Source organism: Pleurodeles waltl, chromosome 5 (genome assembly GCF_031143425.1).
Source record: "Pleurodeles waltl isolate 20211129_DDA chromosome 5, aPleWal1.hap1.20221129, whole genome shotgun sequence".
Classification (NCBI taxonomy): Eukaryota; Metazoa; Chordata; class Amphibia; order Caudata; family Salamandridae; genus Pleurodeles; species Pleurodeles waltl.
The window spans coordinates 578468331-578492224 of record NC_090444.1 but is presented as its reverse complement, the minus strand read 5'-3'; the positions used below and the strand labels follow the sequence as shown (position 1 = coordinate 578492224).

Sequence of the window (23894 nt, the reverse complement as noted above, 5' to 3'; positions counted from 1 at the left end):
TAATCATTACAGCATATACCACCTTTTTGTTTGTTTACCTTTTAAAGACAAACCTCTCACCACATGGCAGTCTAAGCTGGTAACATAAGGAATGCCTTCTGTGAAAAGGCCTACATGGAGCTCCAGATGTCATTTCTGATCCAAACCTAGAGGTGAAGGGGACATTGGAAGTTTACAGCAGTCTGACAAGCAAAACATGCAAACCATCTCTGGTTTTACTTCCAAAACCTTTTTTCCTGTATCTAAATTATTTTTATGGCAGTTGAAGCAATATGTGTGTCCGCACCTTCAGCATAGAGTACACAAATTAATTTGTAATTTTAAATAGTTTATCATTGCACAACACCACACACATTCTGTGAAGTCTAGTTTAGAGCTTCTTGTTGATTCCGACATATAGTACATTGCAGTACTAGAGTTTACTGCTGACGAGTGCCTGGGTGACTGTCCGTCTTGCGTTGATGGGTATCCACTTGACGTTCTTCCAGAGTAGGCACAGAGTGTGGAAGCATGAGGATGAAATTGCATTGACTTGGCAGGTCATTGACAGTGATGAGTTGTGGATGATGCAGAGGCTGCGTGCGTGGTCAGTAGGAGAAGGGGTAGTTCTGAGGATGCATGGCCACCGGGAGTCATCCCATGCAGTAGTGTGTGGGGACCAGGATGAGGATATCCATCTTGTTCATGTTGAGCTTGAGGCAGCTGTCTCTCATCCAGTCAGCGACTGCCTTCATTCCGTTGTGAAAGTTCTCTTTGGCTGTTGATGGTTCGTAGGTGAGGGAGTAAATGAGCTGTGTGTTGTCGGTGTATGAGATGATGTTGAGCCCGTGGTGTCTGACAATCTCAGCCACTGGGGTCATGTAGAGGTTGAAGAGGGTGGGGTTCAGGGAAGAGCCCTGGGGAACCCGCATCTGGTTTCAGTCAGCTTCGAGGTGAAAGGCGGAAGCCTGACTCTCTGGGTTCAGCCAGTGAGGAAGGTGCGGATCCAATACAGGGATTTGCCGCGGATGCCGGCGTCGTGTAGTCTGGTGCACATGGTAGTGTGGGAGATGGTGTCAAAGGTGGAGGAGAGGTCACGGAGGATGAGGGCTGCTGTTTTGCCGTGGTCCAGTAGAGTGCGGATGTCATCCATGGTTACTAGGAGTGTGGTTTCAGTGCTATGGTTGCTCCTGAATCCGTATTGGGAGGGGTCGAGGATGTGGTTGGTCTTGATGAAGTCAGTGAGCTGTACGTTCTTTTTCAATTACCTTGGCTGGAAGAGGGAGCAGTGAGTTCGGTCTGTAGTTTTTCAGGTCAGTTGGGTCTGCGGAGGGCTTCTTTAGTAGGGGGTTTATCTCCACATGTTTCCAGGTGTTTGGAAGGTGACGGTCTCAGTGGAGCAGTTGATGGTGCAGCATAGTTCAGGTGCGATGGCGGTGCCAGCTCAATTAAAAATGTGGTGAAGGCATGGGTCCGAGGGTGCCTCAGAGTGGTTGGTATTCATGAGCTTCAGGGTGTCTTCCGGGGTGAAGTGGGTCCAGTGGTTCATGATCAGTTAGTGGCTGAAGTCCGTGGTGGTTCTGGTGGGTGGTGTTGCTTGCCGTTGCTTGCAAATCCCTCGTAGATGTCCTGTATTTTTTGGTGGAAGAAGGTGGGGAGGTCGCTGCAGGGGTCTTGGGAGAGCGGGATGTCGGTGCTGTTCCGTGCCTGGTTTCCTGAATTCCTACACTATGGTGAAAAGTTCCATGCTGTTGGGTGCGCTGGTGTTGATTCGCTCCTGAATGGCCAATTTTCTAGCTGCTTTATGAGCCGGTGGTGTAATGTGACTGCGTCTTTGAAGGCTTTGTGGTCTGTTGGGCTTTTACTGCTTCTCCACTTTCTCTCGATTTGCCTGAATGCACTATTGGAGTCCTGGAGGTTGGGGGAGAACCAACTGGGTCTCCTGAGGTGTTGCTTGCAGGCAGGTTTTCTTAGGGGGACTAGGGTGTTGGCGCAGTCAGTGATCCATCGGTGGAGGTTATGGGCTGAGGCGTTGGTGTCTGTTGTGTCTTGTGGTGGAGAGTGGCAGAGAGCCAGGGTGAGCTGGGCATCGGAGACCTTGGTCCAGTTCCTGCAAAAGGGACAGTGGGCATGGTGCTGTTCAACTGTCTTGGTGAAGGCGAAGTGGATGCAGTGGTAATTGGTCCAGTGGAGTTCGGAGGTGTGTGAGAAGGCAATGTGGTTTCTGGCAGAGAAGACTGGGTCAAGTGTGTGCCCTGCTGAGTGAGTGGGGAGGTTGACCAGTTGCTTGAGTCCGAGGGTGGCGAGGTTGCCATGAGGGTTGAGGTCACTGTGGTTGTCGAGGTGGAAGTTGAGGTTGCCAACGAGTTTTTAGTCCATTGAGGTGAGGGCATAAGGAAGGATGAAGTCGGACAGGGCTTTGCTGAAGGGTGGACGGTGTTTAGGAGTTCTGTAGATGAGGATGCAGCGGAGGGTTGTGTTTAGATTTGTCTGGATCTGATCTGAAAGTGCAGGTGTCTAGTGACGGGGGTCGGGGGGACGGGGGACGGGGGTCTGGACATCAGTGCTGCAGAGGTGGAGTTAGTTTTTGTGTACAATGGCGACACCTCCTCCTGGTTGGTTGACGTGGTCTTGATGTATGATTTTGTAGCCGTCAGGGATGGCAGTGGCGATGTCCAGTGCTGAGAAGGTGGTGATCCAGGTCTTAGTGAAGAAGGCATCGTCAGGGGTGGTGGAGTCGAGGAGGTCCCAAACTTCTACTGCGTGCTTGATGAGGGAGTGGGTGTTGAGTAGTATACATCTTAGCTGTCCAGGTGGTCCTGCGGAGGGGGGTTTCGTGTGTGTGCATAGGTGAAGGTGCATTTGCAGCAGGAGAATGGGCTGTGAGTGTCCTTGGGTGAGGCTCAGTGGCAGGCAGTGGAGGATCCGGAGATGAGGATATGCAGGGTGCTTGTGTCCTACTGATAGATGGTGCGGGAACCAGGGTTTAAGGCACTGGGTGCAGTCCTGCCACGGACAGGCACAGATGGACTTGCCTTTGGCATGACTTCAGTGCACCAGCGGCACGCCCGCTGCGGGCGGCCACACAGCAGCCGCCATTAAGAAGGGGAGAGAGGTGGGAGGGGACGCTCAGCTGGGAGGCGGGAGGGAGGGAAACACAGCACTGGGAGGAAGGCAGGGCAGCAGGGGATCGCGGGGATCACCAAAGGAGGCCAAAAAGGGCAAAGAGGCACAAAAAATAAAGGAAAAAGAAAAGCAAAAATGGCAAAAAAGGCAGAAGGCAGCAGAGAGACAGAAGGCACCCACTGGCTGCCATGGATGAGGCTCAGGCAGTGCCTGCTGGTGGGGGAAGGCCTCAAACACCCAGAGCCAGGCAGGCTCGGAGGACGCCGGCAGCAGCAGCAACAAGTGGTGCTGAGCGGCGGGAGCGAGGCTCACGCTGACAAGAGGTGAGTGAAGTCGCCATGTTAACTGATAAAGGACCATCCCTACATACACAATAACTAAAGAAGGACCATCATCACAAGGAATACATCAAAACTGAAGAAGGACCACTACCACAGGAAATACACAGGAAATTGAAGGACAACTGCTACATGAATTACATGCAAACTGAAGTACCTCCAATATATGAAAAGCCATTGAATCAACATGTTCACTGCAGGAATAAGTACGTTTTCCACAAACTCAGCAAAGCCTCAACCGCTATCTAAGATGAATTTAAACAAACTTGTGTATCTACTTTTATAACACAACTTTTTAGCTTTCTTTACTTAATGATTAGTCTGAGAGATTTGTTACAGCACTAGAATACATTTTAAGTGTCTTCTATTTATATTTGCTATTTGTAATATTCATAATTAAGGGCTAAAGTACTGGTTTTAGGTATTTTACTTCATGCTTCCTCTGATGGAACTCTCCCCGTGGCCCTACCTGCTCTTTATGACATGGCCTAATGAGCCTCCTGGGTCTCACATTCCCAGAGGTGTCAGACTCGGAGATCAATGGCAAGGGCTATATCCAGTGAAACTATTAGATCCTTTTGGTTCACCAGGGTGCTTTGATGAGGGTTGCAGCACCAGCCTACCATGAAGGAAACCCAGTCACCATGCTGTAATGTTTAGGACCCCATCCTCTTCCCCCGGTCACCTGTTTCATCCGGGCTACCCCAAAATTGCATCTTTGCTTCCTTAAGCTTCTCCACACTGCCTTTGTGGCTCTCCCCTACCTTCTGACAATGTCTACCAAGCGGGTACAGCTGGAGCCAATTACTACAAGAATATTTACCCATCCAACCTTCCCAAAGCCTTCAAAAAGAAAGTTAAGAAACAACACCATTGAACAATTTCCAGACACTCTTTTCGTTGATCAGTACCACAACAGCCGGCATATGAGGCTCAAAATTAATCCCATTTTCTTCACCCATAAAATCTCATCTTGGATTACCATCTTACACAACTCACCTAATGTGAAATCCTCCTCCAGAATCCCACACGAGTGCCAGATAAGAGTCTCCCCTACAGCCTGCCTTAATGAATCAATCACTATCTCTTTATACAGCAACGATAAAGTCATAATTCAAGCTCAAGACACCTATCTATCTGTGTTTGACCAACTTTTTCCATCCCTGCTCACTTTCCCTGACATTCCAACCCCTCTCAACTTGCAATGGACTCCACCCTCACTACACACTTCCCGTTTCCAATCCCACCTGAGTACCTGAAGGAGGTACAGGATTCCTCTCTGGCTCACCCTCTCACCCTCTGCCTTCTTTTCCCCTAGACTCCTCGCCTCCCAATCTCTCCAACCTGAACTTTACCCTCAGCACTCAGTCCTAGCAATAGGCTAGTACTTTCATCTCCTCCAATGCAGTCTTATGGGACTTCGAAGTAACTGCTGCCCCCCAACCTGGATAATTATCATCAGAACCAGACCATACCACCAACATTTGGACTATCTAGCCCACATATTGCCCTCTCCTCCATCAGCTCTTTGTTCTTCTCTACCCTACCTACCTTCCCCTGCTCCCTCCTCTCCTATCCAGAGTCTAACTCACTCTGCATACACCAATTCCCCATCTTCATTCCTGTACAACCAGTCAACCCAGTTTTCTCTCATGCCACCCTTTACCTCTCCCCTCCCCTTGTGTCTAATCAAGAAGAACTATTCACATTCCCCCTTTATCCTCCGGAACAATTTTTCATATCTTCCAAGTCTCCTGCCCCCATCCACTCATGCAATGTCCTCTACCTTTCCCCTGTTATTAATCAAGAAGAACTATCCACATTCTCCATCTATCCTCCTGGACACTTTTTCACATCGTCCATGTCTCCGGACCCCATACACTTATTAAACCAAGCTCAAGTGCAGCCACCCTACCCCCCTCGCTTCAATTCTATCTACTCAGACCTTTTGCCCCATCTCCTCCCATCGCCCTCTAAACTTCACATGCCTTCATCCAACAACATCTACAACTCATCCTCACCCCAAAAACCACACAACAGGTTTGCTCATCAACACCCTGAGAACTTCATTTACACCACAGTAGCACCCACTCTCACCTCCAACCAATACCACTTGACTTTGCACCCTCCACACTATAACCTAATATCCCCCCTCATCACCTTACTTCCCCCGCCTCACTTTGCCTTTCAAAAAGAACACTTCTCAGAACCCACCACCTTTACATAGCATAACATTCCCTGTAGAGCTCTGAATACCTTAGAAAAAAAACTAGACCACCTCAACTCTACAACCTCCCAGCTTGAAATAACTGTCTCCCATTTAAGCTCTAAATTATCCACTGTATTTGACCCCTTACTCCCCTCTGCAGGAACACAGTGTCCCAAACACTTAATCCCAAGGAGTACCCTTCTCTCACACCCCAAAAGAGCTGCGCACAATCTCTCCCAAACTGATTTTTCTAATTTACTTGCTAGTTATAATACCTCTATCTTTCCCACCATCTCCTCTCCGGATAACACAAAACAATGCACTATACCCACCTTCTCTCTGGTCTGAACTAAACACCAGCCATATACAACCCAGGTGCCGACCTATAGGAACATCATTCCTATCACCACCAAAAGCCCTGACACCCCCTACACCAAAACAGTCACCTCAGAGCTGTGTTGTATGCTTCACAACTGGAGATCTGCAACAAAACACAAGCTGGAAATCTCAGATACTATCATCCATTGCAACCTCGGCCTTCTAATCCTCACTGAGACCTGGTTCAATGGCACTTTTCACACTATTCTCAATCTTCTGTGCCCCTAACTATTCCATTATCAGGAATCATAGGCCAGGTAGAGTTTGGGGAAGGCGTCTCTGCCGTCTTCAGAAACTCCCTTAAATGCAGGGAACTACCTCGAAGCTCTTTCTCTACACTTGAATGCCTTACTCTGGAATTTCATGTGCAGCACAACTCCCCTATCAGAATTAACACCATTTACCACACACCCAGTGACAACTCCACCTTCACTGAGAACTTCATTGACTTTGCAAGTGACCAATCTTCACAAATCGATAAACTAATCTTTCTAGCATGCTTTAACCTCCACTGGGGCACCTCTGAAAACTCAGCTGCCAACCAGCTTGCACATTTCTCTCCAGACATTATCTTTTACAACACAACTCTAAACCAACACATTCTAGGGACTCCACGAATGACCTTATTATTTCCAAAGATGGCCTGCTCACAGTAGATGATCCTATACCAGTAGACCAGTCTGACCACTTCCTCATCCCTTTCTCACTTCACCTCTCGCATGTTGCAATCCTAGGCCAACCAAAAAGGGCAACTTTCTGGTTGTGCAACACAAAGAACATCAACCTCAACACTCTCAGCAATACCTGCAAAGAAGGTACTACCAGACAACAGTCCTAACTCTGACGTCAATGACTTAACTACTCACTATCTGTCTTGATAAACAATGTAGCACCATTACAAAGCAAGAAGAAAAGGCCCACAATCTTTGCCCCATGGTTCAATAAGTCCCTCTATGAAGAAAGGAAAGATCTAAGAATCCTGAAGAGGAAAAGGATACAGTCATCCTCTGTTAATAATCTCTCATAACTCTGGTACGGAAAATCACATAATCACAAACATATAATTAGTGAAAAATCTAATTACTTTAGAACCCTCCTTGAATCTGGCAAGAACAGACCAAAAAAAAAACACTTGCTCATTGATCATGACGCACATCCAACCCCATATGAGGTTGGCAAATCCAAATGCTCCTGGCACAGTTTTGACTTCATCACTGAGGATGCCCTCCTCAAGAACATTTTGAATAGTAAACGTTTAAACCATTCTGTAGACCCAATCCCAAGTGGCATTGCAATAGACCTCTACACCCTCAAACACCCCTACTGGACAAATCTGGTTAACCTTTTTCTGAGCCAAGGATCCTTTTCTCAAAATTGATCAAGTGACCCCACTGCTAAAGAAACCCTCCACTGATGTGAGTGACCTTAGCAACTTCCGACCTATCACCAACTTGCACTCCAAAATCACTGAAAGATGTGTAGGGGAGCAACTCACCTACCATATCAAGGATAATAATCTTAATGAATTTCAATCCAGCTTCAATCAAGGTGGCAGCACCAAAACAGCACTGCTACAGGTTATCAACGATGCCCTTTGAGTCCTCGTCTCAGGCAGCTCCTTGATAAAGTAAACCATCACACACTTCTTAACACACTAAAACAAAGAATGGGAATTGAAGGTGTGGTATTTATAAAGTTTGGATCTTACCTGAGAGGGAAATCTCAAATGATTACAATTGAAAACTGTCCCTCAGTTCCAAATGATGTGGATCAAAGTGTCCCTGAAGGCTCTATCCTTCCTCCGACCCTATTTAATGTTTACATTAAACCGGTAGGAGCCTTATTAAAAGAAGATGGGATCTTTTATCACCTCTATGCTAACAACACCCAAATATACCTGAAGGTGTCCTCTGTACACGACAATTCATTTTTTGCCACCACCCAAGGATGGATGACGTCCCTTCACCTAAAACTGAATCCCTCTGAAACTGAATTCTTTCTTTTTTCTACCTTAAGCTCTCCATCTCCTGCTAAATCATAGATGAATAATCTGAACATTCTTAACAGTAAATCTACCAATGTTAACAGTGCCAAATCCCTAGGTGTCATCCTGGACAAAAGACTTAACATCCAATCCTAAATAGCACACTGGCCAAGAATGCACACTTCCAACTGCACGTTCTCTGGGGGATCCGGCACTACAGTCCAAAGCAAGACCTGAAAACTCTTGTCCCATCTTTGGTACCCTCCTGATTGGACTACAGTAATTCTCGACTTGAAGGCCTCCCCAAGACCTGCCTATCACCTTTAAAATTCTTCCTCCACACAGACATTTTTGTCAGCAACATGCCTCTCAAAGCTCCCCACGAGGCATATGCATGATCCTGACTGTATAGGACACCTTCGAGAGCTATAACAACCTTTCTGCTTCAACTGTGTAAATATGTAATTTGTAGTTATGTAACCCTAATTGCTTTAACTTATCTAAATATGTAGTTTGTAATGATAATGTAATTTGTAAATACGTAAATCTCACCATGAGTAACTGTAGTAGTTATATGTGTAGTCATCTACTACCATGTTACTCGAAATGTCTCATGTAATGTTCTTTCGCTCTATTGTAAAGCACTTTGACATCTCTGGATAATGTCTGGGCTATATAAAAATGCATACATTCATTAATAAATAAACAAATAAACCAAGAGAGTCTTGCTAAAACTATCAGAAGAACTTCTTGCAGCGCAACGTGTTGCCTGTACGAGGTCTGACCAAAAATAAAGGGAATTGGAACTTGGCGCCAATCACATTGGCAACAATATGGTGGAGAACTTCATCAGAACTTTTTCATTGAAAACATACATTGGAACATTGCAAATGATTTGTGAGTGTGATATAGAAGAGACATCAAGCCCAGCCTATGACTTTATAGGATGTTCCTGGGCTTGCTGATCAACCACAAAAAAATTGCCAAGTAGATATCTTTCAAGCAATATAAATATTTTGTATTCTGTTTCAGTCATTCATTTAGCATTCTGTTGAATTCTCTTCAACTTCATCGTTTTTTTACTGTAGGCCTTTGTCAAGAAGGATTAAGATTGTCTAATCCTCTTCGGACAATGGGGCAATCTGTTCCTGCTTGAGGAATCCTTGCTCCAGGCATCTTTTCAAAATTAATTTAGCAGACAATACCACATTGATACAGTACAATCTCCCATCTGGATTATTTTTTCTTTGACTCAGGAGTCATCACTAAGTGCTACAATTCAGCGATACAAGTTGAAATTGATGTGTGGCTTGCTCACACTTCTTAATACTGAGATACATACATTATTCGAATCCCTAAGCAAATATTTCCCCTCGGTCCAAACTCCATCCGTACACCATGAACCTATTTCCCAGTGTAATACTCCCAAAGCAGACCCTTATTAAAAACCATTACTGTAAGATTCCATACAGTATTATTGTTATATTATATTTGAATCCTAAATCTTCCTATTTTGTCATTTCTTTAATATACCGCTGTTTATTTTTTGATGCAGACATTTCATTCACCTCTCCTTTAAACAGAGCATTGAGAGGAGCTCACAGATTTATTGGTCAACTTGAGTGTGGCCAATATTGGCCTCCCCAAAAAGCCACTTGACAGACTACAACATATACCAAATCGGGGAGCACGGCTGGCTTCAAATAGAGTTAACCGGACCACATGACTTGCATTAAAAGCTCTTAATATAAGCCAGAATCAAATTTCACATGCTATGCTATGCACCATTCCAAGTGTGTTCTCTGAAGCCAAAGCATATGCAGAAACAGGCCATACACTATGTTCCAAATACGAACCTTGGCTCAAGTATTGCAAACAATTCTCAGCCAAAGGCAATCCTATGTAGTTGCTTGAAAATTGCATTTATTATTAATTAGGAGCCACCATCAAACATAAAACTTCACTGGCAAGATGAATTTGCCCAGAGATTTAGTAGGATGGTCGGTGTTTCTCGATCTTTCTCACTATTTCATCTTTCTCCTTCCTGTTCTTTATCGTCCTACAGCCTTGAAAATAGAAAAGGAATGCCAGGAGAAGACATGATGGGAACACACCATCGAAGAAAGGGGTGAAAATAAGAACTGGATAGAGTGCAACTAGAAATCTATCATAGGAAACAAATTGATCAAATGTTGCATCATTTGGATTGGTATTAATTCACAGTCCTCAATGTTAGACCGGACAGCCTTAGGGTGGTCACCCCTAACTTTTTGCCCGCCTCTCTCCACTTTTTGGACCCTGTTTTTGCTGGCTTTTAGACTCTGCGCACTTTACCACTGCTAACCATTGCTAAAGTGCATATGCTCTCTCCCTTAAAACATGGTCACCTTGAATCATGCCTGATTGGACTATTTAATTTACTTATAAGTCCCTAGTAATGTGCACTCTATGTGCCTAGGGCCTGTAGATTTAATGCTACTAGTGGACCTGCAGCACTGGTTGTGCCACCCACTTAAGTAGCCCCATTTCCTTGTCTCAGGCCTGCCATTGCAAGGCCTGTGTGTGCAGTTTCACTGTCACCTCGACTTGGCATTTAAAAGTACTTGCCAAGCCTAAACCTCCCCTTTCTCCACATATAAGTCACCTCTAATGTGTGCCCTAGGTAACCCCTAGAGCAGGGTGCTGTGTGGGTGAAAGGCAGGACATGTACCTGTGTAGTTTACATGTCCTGGTAGTGTAAAACTCCTAAATTCGTTTTTGCACTACTGTGAGGCCTGCTCCCTTCATAGGCTAACATTGGGGCTGCCCTCATACAGTATTGAAGTGGTAGCTGCTGATCTGAAAGGAGTAGGAAGGTCATATTTAGTATGGCCAGAATGGTAATATAAAATCCTGCTGACTGGTGAAGTTGGATTTAATATTACTATTCTAGAAATGCCACTTTTAGAAAGTGAGCATTTCTTTGCACTTAAATCTTTCTATGTCTTACAATCCACGTCTGGCTGGGCTTAGTTGACAGCTCCTTGTGCATTCACTCAGACACACCCCAAACACAGGGTACTCAGCCTCACTTGCATACATCTGCATTTTGAATGGGTCTTCCTGGGCTGGGAGGGTGGAGGGCCTGATCTCACACAAAGGACTGCCACATCCCCTACTGGGACCCTGGCAGACAGGATTGAACTGAAAGGGGACCTGGTGCACTTCTTAGCCACTCTTTGAAGTCTCCCCCACTTCAAAGGCACATTTGGGTATAAAACAGGGCCTCTGCCCTACCTCATCAGACACTTGCTGGAGAAGAAACCTGAACCAGAAACTACATCCTGCCAAGAAGAACTGCCTGGCTGCTCAAAGGACTCACCTGTCTGCTTTCTACTAAGGACTGCTGCCTTGCTGTGGCCTGCTGCCTTGCTGAACTCTTGTCTGGCTGTGAAAGTGCTCTCCAATGGCTTGGATAGAGCTTGCCTCCTGTTCCCTGAAGTCTCAGGACCAAAAAGACTTCTCTTTTTCACTTGGATGCTTCGTGCGCTGAAATTTTCGACGCACAGCTTGTTCTGCGGCGAGAAAAACGTCACACACCGACGCTGATCGACGCGACGCCTTCGGGACGACCGGAACTTCGACGCACGGCCTCGCAAGGACAACGCTGCCCGACCTCCAGAGGAGAAATCTACGCGACGCCTGCCGTGAGAGCAAAACTTCGACGCGCAGCTCCACATAACGCCGCGCAGCCGGAAAACAAGCAGGAGAATCCACACACAGACCCGGGACATCTGGTAATCCCTGCGGTCCACAGAAAGAGACTGTCCGCGCGCCGGAAAACAATGCACGACTTCCCCGCGTGAAAAATAACGACGCAAGTCCGTGTGTGCTGGGGAGAAATCGACGCACACACCATTTTTCCACGTATCTCTTCTTCTGTGGCCCTCTGAGGAGATTTTCCACTCCAAACCAGGTACTTTGTGCTTGAAAGAGACTTTGTTTGCTTTTTAAAGACTTAAGACACTTTATATCACTTTTCAGTGTTATCTCTACAAATTCACATTGCAACTTTATTTGTTTTGACCTACAATTATCCTGATAAATATTATATATTTTTCTAAACACTGTGTGGTGTATTTTTGTGGTGCTATATGGTGGTATTGTATGATTTATTGCACAAATACTTTACACATTGCCTTCTAAGTTAAGCCTGACTGCTCGTGCCAAGCTACCAGAGGGTGGGCACAGGATAATCTTGGATTGTGTGTGACTTACCCTGACTAGAGTGAGGGTTTCTGCTTGGACAGGGGGTAACCTGACTGCCAACCAAAAACCCCATTTCTAACACTCAGCATTCTCCATATTTGATGAATGCAGTTAACAACCTCTACAGAGGGTCATGACCACTGCTAATTGCCCGTCCCACAATCACAGGCATTTCTCAAAGGCAAATGCATATAATAAGGGAAAATTACAATTAAAAACTGCTTAGGTTTGGCAGCATACGGACAATGTGGCTATTAGCAAACATCAGTCTTTCAAATTCTACGTCCCGTAGGCAAACAAACAAGCCAAGTGACCCTTTTTTTGCTTTCTACCATCAGTTTACTTAGCATGCAGGCAAATAATAATAGGTACTGCCGGCTTTTAAAACCTTTTAAGTGGCTTAGTCAATAGCAGTATGCCATACCAGTTGCCAATGTTTCATTAAAACTACAAAGGGGGATGTTGATTGGTCTCTTACACTGCTTAAAGCACTGTTCAAATGTACGTTTTATGTCAGAAGCCATGTTTTGTTTTTGCATACATTCATTTTGTTTCCATGTCCCCTGTGTGGTCCATGAATCAATACCTTCCAGGCACAGCACCTAATTCAGCCCAGTCAAAGATGTTTAAAGCAGCCAGGGGCCAGACCCCAAACACCCCAACCTCCCAACCCCTGCCCTTCCTTCCCTCTCATCCCTATTGTGCCTGCAGTAGTAAACCCCAGGAAGTGGGAGTCCTGGCCTTTAAAAACAGCCTTGAGTGGCTCCTCCCCCGGAGAAATGCACATTAGTATATATGGCCAGTATGGCCATGCTTCTATAAATATTTTTACAAAACGTATGTTTTGAAATTCTTTCCACTTATGTACTTACCAAATATCGCTCTGAGGACACACTGACTAATATGAGATCATCCCCGACTCGTACTTTTTCACCCTCTGAGCGCTGTTTGGAAGCAGGGTGTATCGTCCACCAGCAGGGCTCTCCTATATGTTTGAAAAAGGTATAGAAAGTGGGTTATCTATAACGGCAATTAAATGTGATCTTACATTATTGTTTGGCTCATAGAAGTTATGTTGTATTAGAACACTGGAATGTTGGAAGCTCCATTGAAGACATTAGAGAGCTCTGGGATTCTAATGGCTGGGAGAAGCCAGGCCATCAACATTCCAACGTTTGCTGTTGCTGTGAACAAAGGCCTCAGGAGGGGATTTACAAATATGAGCATTCTGTCTTCTAGGGAAGGAATGTTCTAATAGCCTTATAACTCTCTGCAGCTGGGCTATACCGGTATAGCCGAATACAGCGGGCTACAAAGCTATATGGGGTCATTCAACCAGTCTTCCGTTAGGGATACTATTAAAGGAGGCAAATTAGGTAATTCTGAAAACTTAGTTTATGAAAGGTAACTTTGATTACCAAGTTAATTAGATTATCCTGTCCATGATCAAATATTTCCCTATTTTAAGGCATCAAAGTTTAGGTTACAGCATGTTCCACATATGCCTAAGTAAACCCTAGAGTAGAACACATGATACTCCTTATATTTGTCTTGTGGCAACATCATCGTTTGTAGGACAAGGAACATTCACACATCAATTCATAAAATCTCGTGAAGCTTTCAGGATAATCACTAAGACTTTGTATGAAATTTAGTAGACATAATGCTTTGGTCCTTCTCATAACCAACCTGGATTTTATTTTTCAGTTTTTAAAGATATTTTTATGAGTCCAGCCCTTTCCTTGTTTAATGTTCTGAATAAATGTTTGAAAATGAAGAATCTTTCTCAAATACAGCTCTGTTAAACATCCTTGTGCAATGGAAATAGATCGGTGTAACATAGATGGTGTGCAAGCAAAATCAAGACACAACACAGATAAAAAAACACCCTATTTCCTCATTGGTGTAATTGGGAACTATATAAAATGCATGTTTGCTGTCAAATAGAACTTTAACAGTATAATTCTCGAAACAGGCAATTGCTAGGAAATGGGAAATTATAATGTGATTTTGATGGAAACAAAACCGACTAAAGAGGATTGCTCGGTAAATAAGTACTCAAAACTCTCAGCTTTCCTGCATCCATGCATGAGCATGTCATTCAGTCCAAGCTCCTTTCTAATGCATTCTGGTACTTGCAGTCCTGCTTAACTGCTTAACTGCTTAACCCTTTGGAAAATCAGGATTACACATTTTTTTGCAAGTTACAAATAGTTTGCATGTAAACTGGCAATAATTCTTCATGAGTGCTAGCTGGCAACTGATGTCCGATTTGTTAGCAGTTATTTTTAAAGCTGTTTTCTTGCAACTCTGAAACTGGAAGGATGCGGGGATCCTTTTTTGACCATCAATCAATTTAATAGAGGTGCAGAAATACCAATTTTAACCTGAAAGGCCACAAACAGAAAACGTTTCAAGCTACCTGAATAAATCGTAGAGTTACACTCCTAGAATAATCCTGGAAACCGTGAGTTACTCAGGCATAGTATTGTCCAGAATTGATGAGCGGACCCATTTCAAGCTGAAATATGGCACCAAATGCCGGTTTTGCGTTTTGTATAATAATGCGTACTTTTTCCAAGCTTTCACATAGTTACACAAAAGCAAATTATATTATTTTTTCTCACGCTCCTTGTTAGCATTAAAGGTGGGTCTCAGACTGACAGGTTTTATTGGGTCAGGGTAGGAAAAATGCTTTGAATGGGGATAATATTTGCACAGGCCAGGATAAAAAGTACACTCAAAATAGTAACGAAATTTGTCATTTTGTAAACTCTAAAGCTTATGTTGAATCAGTGAACTCAACATAAATTTCCAATGTACGTGAAAACCGTGAACGTATCCATCTACATTATTATGAAACATTCTTGCATAGCAAGAGAATGGACATGAATATCGTACCTACAATAAACTACATACATGTGTATTCATACATCACACATGGCATTCTTTACACATCTATATGAGCCTCTTTTTGAATCCCCCCCAATAGTCCCAGGAAGGTCTTGGGGTATTCAAAAAGCAAAATGCAAGCACTGACAGGTGTCCAGTATGGACAGAGCTCATGCACTCTTCTACAGTACATCAGAGTTAATGCATGTGATTTGAAATAAAGCAGCAGTATTCCATTTGTTGGGTTTTCACAAAGGTGCCAAAGTCAGATTATCATTGTGTATGCCTCAAAGGAAACTTCTAGTGAAGAGAAAAACAGCTTTCTTTACCTAGATCTGTATCAATTACAGTCACCCACAATTAGCATTCTAATATGTTTCTTTTTTAATGACATCTGTTTGAGTTTTGAGACATATTGTGACATCATTTACCAGATGGGCCGTTTAAGACAATATGTTTACCACATACTCTGTTACTATTTGCCTGGGTTTTGTGAAAAGGTCTAAATTAGACAAAGTATCCTCATTTACAAAAAGGGCAAATGTAAATTTGCATAACAGTAAAAAAATGGACTGTAGTCCTAGGGGCCTTATCATGAACAAGGTGCCAAGGCAGCACAGGGAGCATGTGCCTATTTTGGAAAACATCAAGTCATTAAAATATATATATGCAGCAACTTGGAGAACTTGTACTTGAGCTGCAGAAAGGATATTTCGGAAACATGGAGCTGTGGTCGCCACGCCTTGCCCCTGTGATGTGTTGTCAACAGGTCATGCTCTAACTAGGAGAGTTTCTAATTTAATGTACACGCTGTGGGCAGGATGATTATGTTAAGAAACAGGTATGCAGCTCTCTTCTGTGCCTGCATATACATCCACGATACTGCAACCATATTGTTAACAAGCATTGACAAAACCAAAAAGTCTTGCCTTTGGTCCCACTGCCTTTTTTGTCAGGGGTTTTTAGTGATGCTACACAGCATCCCAGATGGTGAGTAGAATGGCTACAGAATAAAAAAAAGGTTCTATGACACAGTCGCCCTCGTCATTTGGTAGGCATGCACAACATGCATGTGTACACCAACAGAATGAGGCAGGCACTAATTTATCTTTATATTAACTGATCTGAGCTAAACCAGTACACTGAAAATACAAAAAAATATGGTGTTAAGGGGTGGGCGGAGAAGGCATCAGGGAGGGTGTAGGTAGGGGAAGCAATATGGGGGGCATGGGTGGGGAACACAGCAATAAGAGGAAGAGAAGCAATATATGAGGGCAGATGCAACATAGAGGACAAGGGGGAGAAGCAACACGGAGGGTGCTGGTAGAGAAGAAAGCAATACAGGGTGGACGAGCAACACAGGGGAGAATATGCAATATAGAAGGCAAAAGCAACACACAGGACATACCTGGGGGAAACAACAGAGAAGGTATGACAAGCAATACAGGTCACAGGGGAAGCAATGGAACTGTACGGATTAGGTAGAGGAACCTTAGCTGTTGGTCGAGCACACAGGCAAGAAAGCAACATGGGAGGGAGAAGCATATGATGGTGAGCACAGCACAGAGGGGGCAGGGAGAAGTACATGGGCAAGAAAGAGCAAAAATCAGAGCGTGATGTGAAGGAAAGAGCAGTACCTGAGGGAGACAGCTGGAAAACACACGCACTCTCATGGACTGCTTCAACAAAAAAGGTAGTGTTTTAAAAGACGAAGTAAAGCCCACACATGATATTAGATAAAATAGTAAATGAGTGCAATAATACATTTAGTCAATGGTAAGTTAAGATGGAGTTGTGCCCCACTGTAAGCTGACAATAGGTCTTTTCACCAACACACAGCTTGTGCTGTCTGGTAGGCGAGATCTAAAAAGAGTGAGTGTTTCATCCAAATATATTCTAATTTTAGGACATCATTTCTAATATTGTCACATATTTTCAGCCAGTTCTTGCATTATCATACTCACCCGTTGTGTCCTCCTGCAAGCCAACGTCGAATGCCAGTTTATCTGTCGAGGACCGGGAGGTGGAGAGGCAGCATAGATACTGGAAGGAAAAGAAGAGGAAAAAAGACTCTTCCAGTTAGAAGCATGCAAAGTCATTCCAGTAGCATTATCCAAACCATCATTCTTTGATTACAGCGCCGCGGGTGAGCCCGGGGTCAACCTTAACAGCACAATGATGAGATGCCATACTAGAAGTGGCACAGTGTATTTACAGCAGTGGAAGAGGAAGGCATGCCTCCCCAGGGGTTGAGTTGATTGTTTCTGGTCACTTGAGACAAATCGAAGTAGGTTAAACTTCCAGTTGAGGTGAAATGATTCTGGTTATTTGAGACAAACTAAAGATTGTTAAAGTTTCGGTGAGGGTGAAACACCTAGCACCAGGGGTAGCAAAATGGAGACAGCACCTCGTTCCAAATGTATTTAAGAGCGAAATGTGCTGGTCCAGGAGATTTTCATGTTACATCTAAGCTGCTGTACAAAAAACGAAGCAAAGCATCAGATTTTCTTGTTGCTTCAGCAGCTTGCAGAGTCACAGAGAAGTTCTGAGTGCTGCAATAACAAATAAGATGTTTTTAAATCCAGGCACATGTGGCATGAACTGAATCTTAACATCAGAGGTACATCAGCCCCACAGGGGTTGAAGAGTGCTGAAAATCCCTCCCCATGAGATTTCAAGCAAACCTCGAGGTTAGCTATTGAAGCCTGTTTCTGTTGTAGATATATTGTTGTCTGTGCTGTGTTTGCTTTCTGTAACGTTGGATTACAAAAATAAATACAAATGTAAAGTACAAGGGAATTACATTTTTCAAGATTTTCCACGTGTGCCCCATTATCAAAAGAATAGGAAGCATTCCTAGCTAAGCAACATATTCGTTGTTTTATCTGTGAACACTTTTTGTAGGTCATGTAGGTTGTGGTTAAAAAATGTCTTTCGCATAAAAGAATGTTTGCTAAGTAGGTATCAACTAATTTCAGGGGCTTTCTTTTTGAGAAATGCAAGACAGAAAGGAATAAAGGAGGTTCCTACAAAACAAGATGTTGATCAGGAATAAATAAGTGTTCCTGAAATACTGAGAAGAAAGGGGAAAGAGCGAATTTGTCCAACATTTAGGCAATTGATAGAAATGAGCATGTGCAAGTAATGAAACAAAGTTATCGCTTGTAGCAAGGGCTTTAAGTGAGCCAGGTCCTGCCGGTGTAGAGCAGCGGCAATTCTAAAAAGCAGGTGCTGAGATGGGTCCCTGTTGGGCTCTCCATCTTGCCCTCACCCTCGGGGTGAACAAAAATATTAACTCTGCAGTGGTACCACCCTCCACTGCCATTGATATAACTTCAAAGAGACTCTTATAGTTCGTTCACAGTCTCATCATTTCAGAAGTGAAGCATTTTCAATATTATATACAACAAAGCCTTTGTTGTTGCCTACTTATATTATGCATCTAACAACCACTGACAAAGTCAATAGTCCTGGCTTGTTGTAGGTGTAATGTTACTTGTTGTATTGTATATCTGGATGCAATGACAGAAAGGAGAAGCAAAATATCAGTCTGGCGGCACAATGAACTAAGTATACATGTTTAGTTTTCATGTTTTAAGCCACTCCTTTAAATACATCAGCCACGCCCCTTTGAGAGATCCCCCCCCCCTAGTTTTCTCGTTCCACTTAAAGCTCTCTGCTTATAGCAATGTAAAATCATCAACTTGTTGAGCAGGACTTTTAAGGAGGTGTTTGGGTGCACAAATGAATGCTGATCCTCATATAGACAAACCGTGAAATGCAAACTCAAACCTCAAGAATGTTTGGAAAACTAAAGCATACTAAGGCAAGTGACCAGGGCGTAAAGGGGAACTGGCAAAATTTCAATAGAACACATTTGCATGAAAAGCAACAGAATGGCCTTGCCAAAAAAAACCTGAAGACATTGAAACCGAAACTGACAAAGCACAAATCAGTGCCTCAGAGATCAAAAGAAGCATTTAGGGGTATATTTACAAGCCTCTAGCACCACCTTGCGCTGCCCTAGCATCGTTTTTTTTTTACACGAAGGAGGCATTAAGGAGACTTTTCTCTTGAATCGTATTTGACGCAATGCAAGTAAACCCTTGCGCCACATCATGCCTGCGTCGAGCATAAAGTATGCAAAGGGGTGTTCTGACGCAGGGAGGACCAAAAAAACGGAGCAGTGAATTTTACAACATTTCACTGTACCATTTGTTCCGTCATTTTTAATACCTACTTCTAGCAGGCATTAAAATGACGCACCCATTTTAATCAATGGGTCTCCCTGTGCTTTGCTGCACTAGCGTCAATATTTTCGATGCTGGTTTAGCAAAGAGCTACAATATAAAAATGTTGATGCTATTGTCCTAACGAACGCCATGGTGCGTTGAACTGTAAATATGGTGCAATCTAAGTGTGGTTAGGTGGGGCAGGGGCGACAAGAAGAGTGCTGCATCAGGACCAATGCGCCACTTTCTTGTAAAGATGCCCCTTAGCATGTTGTGATTGCTAGGGCTTCAGTGAATCCTAAAGGAGAGGTGGTCTGAGTGGCGACCCAAAGGAAACGTTCATGTGCTTTAAATGTAGCCGAGTTAAACGATCCAGAGTCTTTGTATTAATAGCAGGAACTGATATGTAAGGTTCATGTATGGCCCTGTAGTATGGTTTTATTAATTTCTGTTTTAAATCTAAGGGTTTAGCTTTAGTCTCAGAGTTGAGACTAATATCACACATTCGTTTGCTTAGTAAATGCATCGCAGGTTTCAGCAGGAACGTGCAAACGTTTTTGACGCTCCAGGCAATAAAGAATTTAGCTAATGGGACGCTTCCTTTTACCTAAAAAAATTCAATGTTTCTGGCCTTTCTTGTAGATCGGCATCAACTAGCGATGGTAACCAAAGACAGCAGCCTTCCCACGCCTTTATTATATGTTTGAGGCTGTTTATGCTCAGACCTCTTTAACAACTATGTAAGTAAGGAAAACAGTTGCCACCTTTTCAATCCCACACGTTTAAAGTCTTAACTTTTGCTTAAGAATATGACGGTTTAACACAATTTCACGAACGATCTTAAAGCTTTGCTCACATCTGTCCGTAGGTTGTAGGGATTTGGGGGTGGGAGACCTCAAGCAGATGAAGGTCCAAGTTGCCCTTGTTTGCCCTGTTGCTGAGGCCGACAGTAAGTGCGGGCATTAATTAAAGTTTACATTTAAGGCCTGAAAAAATCAAACTATTATTCCAGCATCACATTATGAATCCACATTTGCCAGTATGTTACCATGGTTTTCATACAGGGTCAGTGGACGGGAGAAGATGGATTAGAACCTTCCTATATTAATTCCTCCATATTGACTTCTCCATGAAAACAGACATGGGCCCTCATTCTGACCTTGGCGGGCGGCGGAGGCCGCCCGCCAAAGTCCCGCCGTCAGGTTACCGTTCCGCGGTCGAAAGACCGCGGCGGTAATTCTGACTTTCCCGCTGGGCTGGCGGGCGGTCGCCTTCAGGCCGCCCGGGAAAGAGGCTTCCACGATGAAGCCGGCTCAGAATCGAGCCGGCGGAGTGGAAGCTGTGCGACGGGTGCAGTTGCACCCGTCGCGTATTTCACTGTCTGCACAGCAGACAGTGAAATACATTTAGGGGCCCTCTTACGGGGGCCCCTGCAATGCCCATGCCAGTGGCATGGGCACTGCAGGGGCCCCCAGGGGCCCCGCGACCCCCCCCTACCGCCATCCGGATCCCGGCGGTCGGACCGCCGGGATCTGGATGGCGGTAGGGGGGGTCGGAATCCCCTCGGCGGCGCAGCAAGCTGCGCCGCCTTGGAGGATTCAATGGGGCGGCGGTACACTGGCGGGAGCCCGCCAGTGTTGCCGGTCCGACCGCGGCTTTACCGCCGCGGTCGGAATCCCCATTGGAGCACCGCCGGCCTGTCGGCGGTGCTCCCGCGGTCCTCCGCCCTGGCGGTCTTTGACCGCCAGGGTCAGAATGACCGCCATGGTGTCTGTCACAAAAATGAATTATTTCCTTCTTTTCAAGACTTACCCGCCATCCATTGGTGGATTGTTTAGTTCAGGTCTCTTTGACCAGAGCCAGCCAAGGTACCTATCACATTTCCCAGGGATCTAAGTTCGGTTCCCTCCCTGCGTATGAACTGCAAAGAGCTCAAAACCATTCTGTTCAAATACCAGCTGCTGCCCTACAATGTGCACTCACTGAACTCAGACATATTAAGTTATTGGGACTTTACTGCTTATGGTAAATATGTCAACATTAGCTTTTGTGCTGTTGGATTATATCACTCTTGTACAGTCACATGTGGCATGTATTGAGGTTTGAACTCTAAACAATATTAATAAAACTGAGGTAAAGAAGAACATGTATGGTGGTGGTATCTGGTATCCACAAGCTTTGTTCGTACAAAAGACAGGAGCCACTCCAGCTGTATGGGAGAGTGCCCGAGCGAGTGTTGGTAACACTCAAGCCAGAGAGAGGGTACGTGTAACATCCGGGCATACCGTGACACATGGCTTCTGGGTGGTATAATTGTATCGTGCTGGCGTGGCAGAGCACCAGCTGTAAATGTGTGTTTTGGGAACAGAAAAGCTACTTTTATCACCTCCACCCTTAACGTCAAATGGTCACAGACACCAACTTAGTTTAAGTAAGATTTAGCATAAACTTTAAGATGTAGTATAAACCATTGACTACAAGACAAAGGAGGATGAAGTGCACCTCGCCATAGCCCCAGGACTCATGATGGGCAAAGGTCAGCGGAACAGATCCCAGCGGTGTGTGCCTGTCATTTGACACCACTAGCAGTAGTCTGCATTCCACCACCCCTCGAAATCTGTTCCTACATTCCACAGTTCGTGAACTTGAAAGTAATTAAGGTGCCCTTGGACCGACATTCTTGGGTTAGGAAGTTACATCTCCCCACCAGAGCAGCCCGTTCCCGCCTTGATTTTAAAGGAAGGTGTAAATCTGGCTTTTCAACTAGGCTCCTCTCAGAAAGCGCAGTTAACTCCTTCTTAATGCTTGTAAACACTCCTGGGTGATTAGTGCACCCTACAAATCTTTATAACCTAACATACCATAACATGACCAGAATCCACTCTAATCTGCTTACCTAAACAAAAGATCACTGGAGGCCGGTACATAGCATTTATGCATTGCAAGCAGAAAGCATAAAACTAAATACAAGTTAACCACATATATTGTCGATCTAAATGACTCACAACATTGTCAAGATTTTTGCTTATATTGAGATTAAACTTGTCTTGCGTTTCTATTTCACATCTCTGCGGTTAGGTCTCAATTCCGTGTGGCACAGAGTACTATCCCCAGTGAGATATGGGCCTACGGGTTTCATTATACTCTCCAACCAAAGAAGGTAGGGTTTCCTGACTGGCCCCAGTTCCCCAGGATTTAACAGGGACCAGGAGGGCAGACTTGGGCTAACAACCCTCTCTCTTGCTCTTTTTCGCTCTCTCTTTGTCTCCCTTGCTCTCTCTCTCACATGATGCTGACTCACAAGGATATATATGCTTGCTGTATGCAAAATCAAGTCAGGCGCGTTACGTACCATGCCGCTATAGGAATGACGGAGCAGTATTGCATGTCCATACAGCAAGGTTCGATGACCCCCACCTTGAGCCGCCTGTTTAAGGAAAAAAAATTCTGTCAGCAAGGCATTCTTTCTTCTAGTTCTTCTTTTACAATATATTACAAAGACATATTGAAATTGGGACCCATGATCACAAAAGAGAATCATGTTTTTAAACATTTAACATTTTCAGGCAACAATTAATTGTGTTGCAGGTTTTCACTTATAACGGACCATGAACAAACTTTTTTAAAATCAGAAATCTATGCATTATAAGTTTGCAGCCACGATTTACATAGATTTCCAACTTTCTCAGAAAATTCCATAAGTATAAATGCAGATTCATGTAAATCGTGGCCTTGTATGTAAACTCCTTTCATATAGCTAATACTGAGGATTCTACACATGGACAATAGCAGTTTTGAAGACCTTCAACTGTTTCATTTTTCCTCCAATTGGAAAATACTTCTCCAGACGAAGAACTGAGTTCCCTTACAGCCCCATGTATTATATTGTGCTGCACGCCCTCTCTCACCCTGCAAACACAGTCTATCAAGTGTTTTATTTGGTTGCTTCCAAATAAGTTAAGGGCTGGCCTTGGAAAATGTTTGTGAAACTGTCACGCCTCGGCTGCCGCGGCCGCAAGCACGGGCCGCGGCGGCGCGGCATTCAGTACACACCGCAGCTGCATGCAAGCTGCAGGGGAAGCCGCAGCTTGCAGGCAGGCCGCGGGGGAAGCCGCGAGTCCGGCCAGGGGTCGTGGCACTCGCCGCGCCCCCTTCTTTCGTTTCTGCCACAAGGGCAGACGCGGCAGGAGATGAGACCCCGAGTTGGGTCTCGAACCTGCCGCGCATAGCGCATTTAGTGCGCTTAACATTCTGGCATATTAGGAAACCCTCTTTTCCACCACTTACCGGCCATACAAGCAAAAGCCGGATGTTTGCACATGATCCTCTTTTATACATGTCCTTCTCTTTCCCAGCATGCTGCGCACTTCCTCTCTTCCCAGCATGCATTGTTTCTCTTTGTTTGGACGCATGTACTTTATTCAGTGTTATACTCTCTTCCCCAATCCAAGATGGTGGTGTTTCTACTTCCTGTTTCCTACTTCCTGTCTAGGGGTATATAAGGGGAA

At 44.5% G+C, this 23894-nt stretch overlaps 1 protein-coding gene across 1 annotated transcript in view; it reads right to left on the bottom strand.

Moving 5' to 3' along the window:
* Window positions 1-23894, bottom strand: part of RYR2 (ryanodine receptor 2) — a 2714825-nt gene that overhangs the window by 1951359 nt on the left and 739572 nt on the right. The window contains exons 5-7 of the mRNA XM_069234403.1: window positions 22739-22813; window positions 17119-17197; window positions 13135-13247 (exon numbers count right to left, since the gene is read on the bottom strand). Coding sequence (XP_069090504.1) covers window positions 13135-13247; window positions 17119-17197; window positions 22739-22813 — 267 coding nt within the window. The remainder of the gene's footprint in view (window positions 1-13134; window positions 13248-17118; window positions 17198-22738; window positions 22814-23894) is intronic.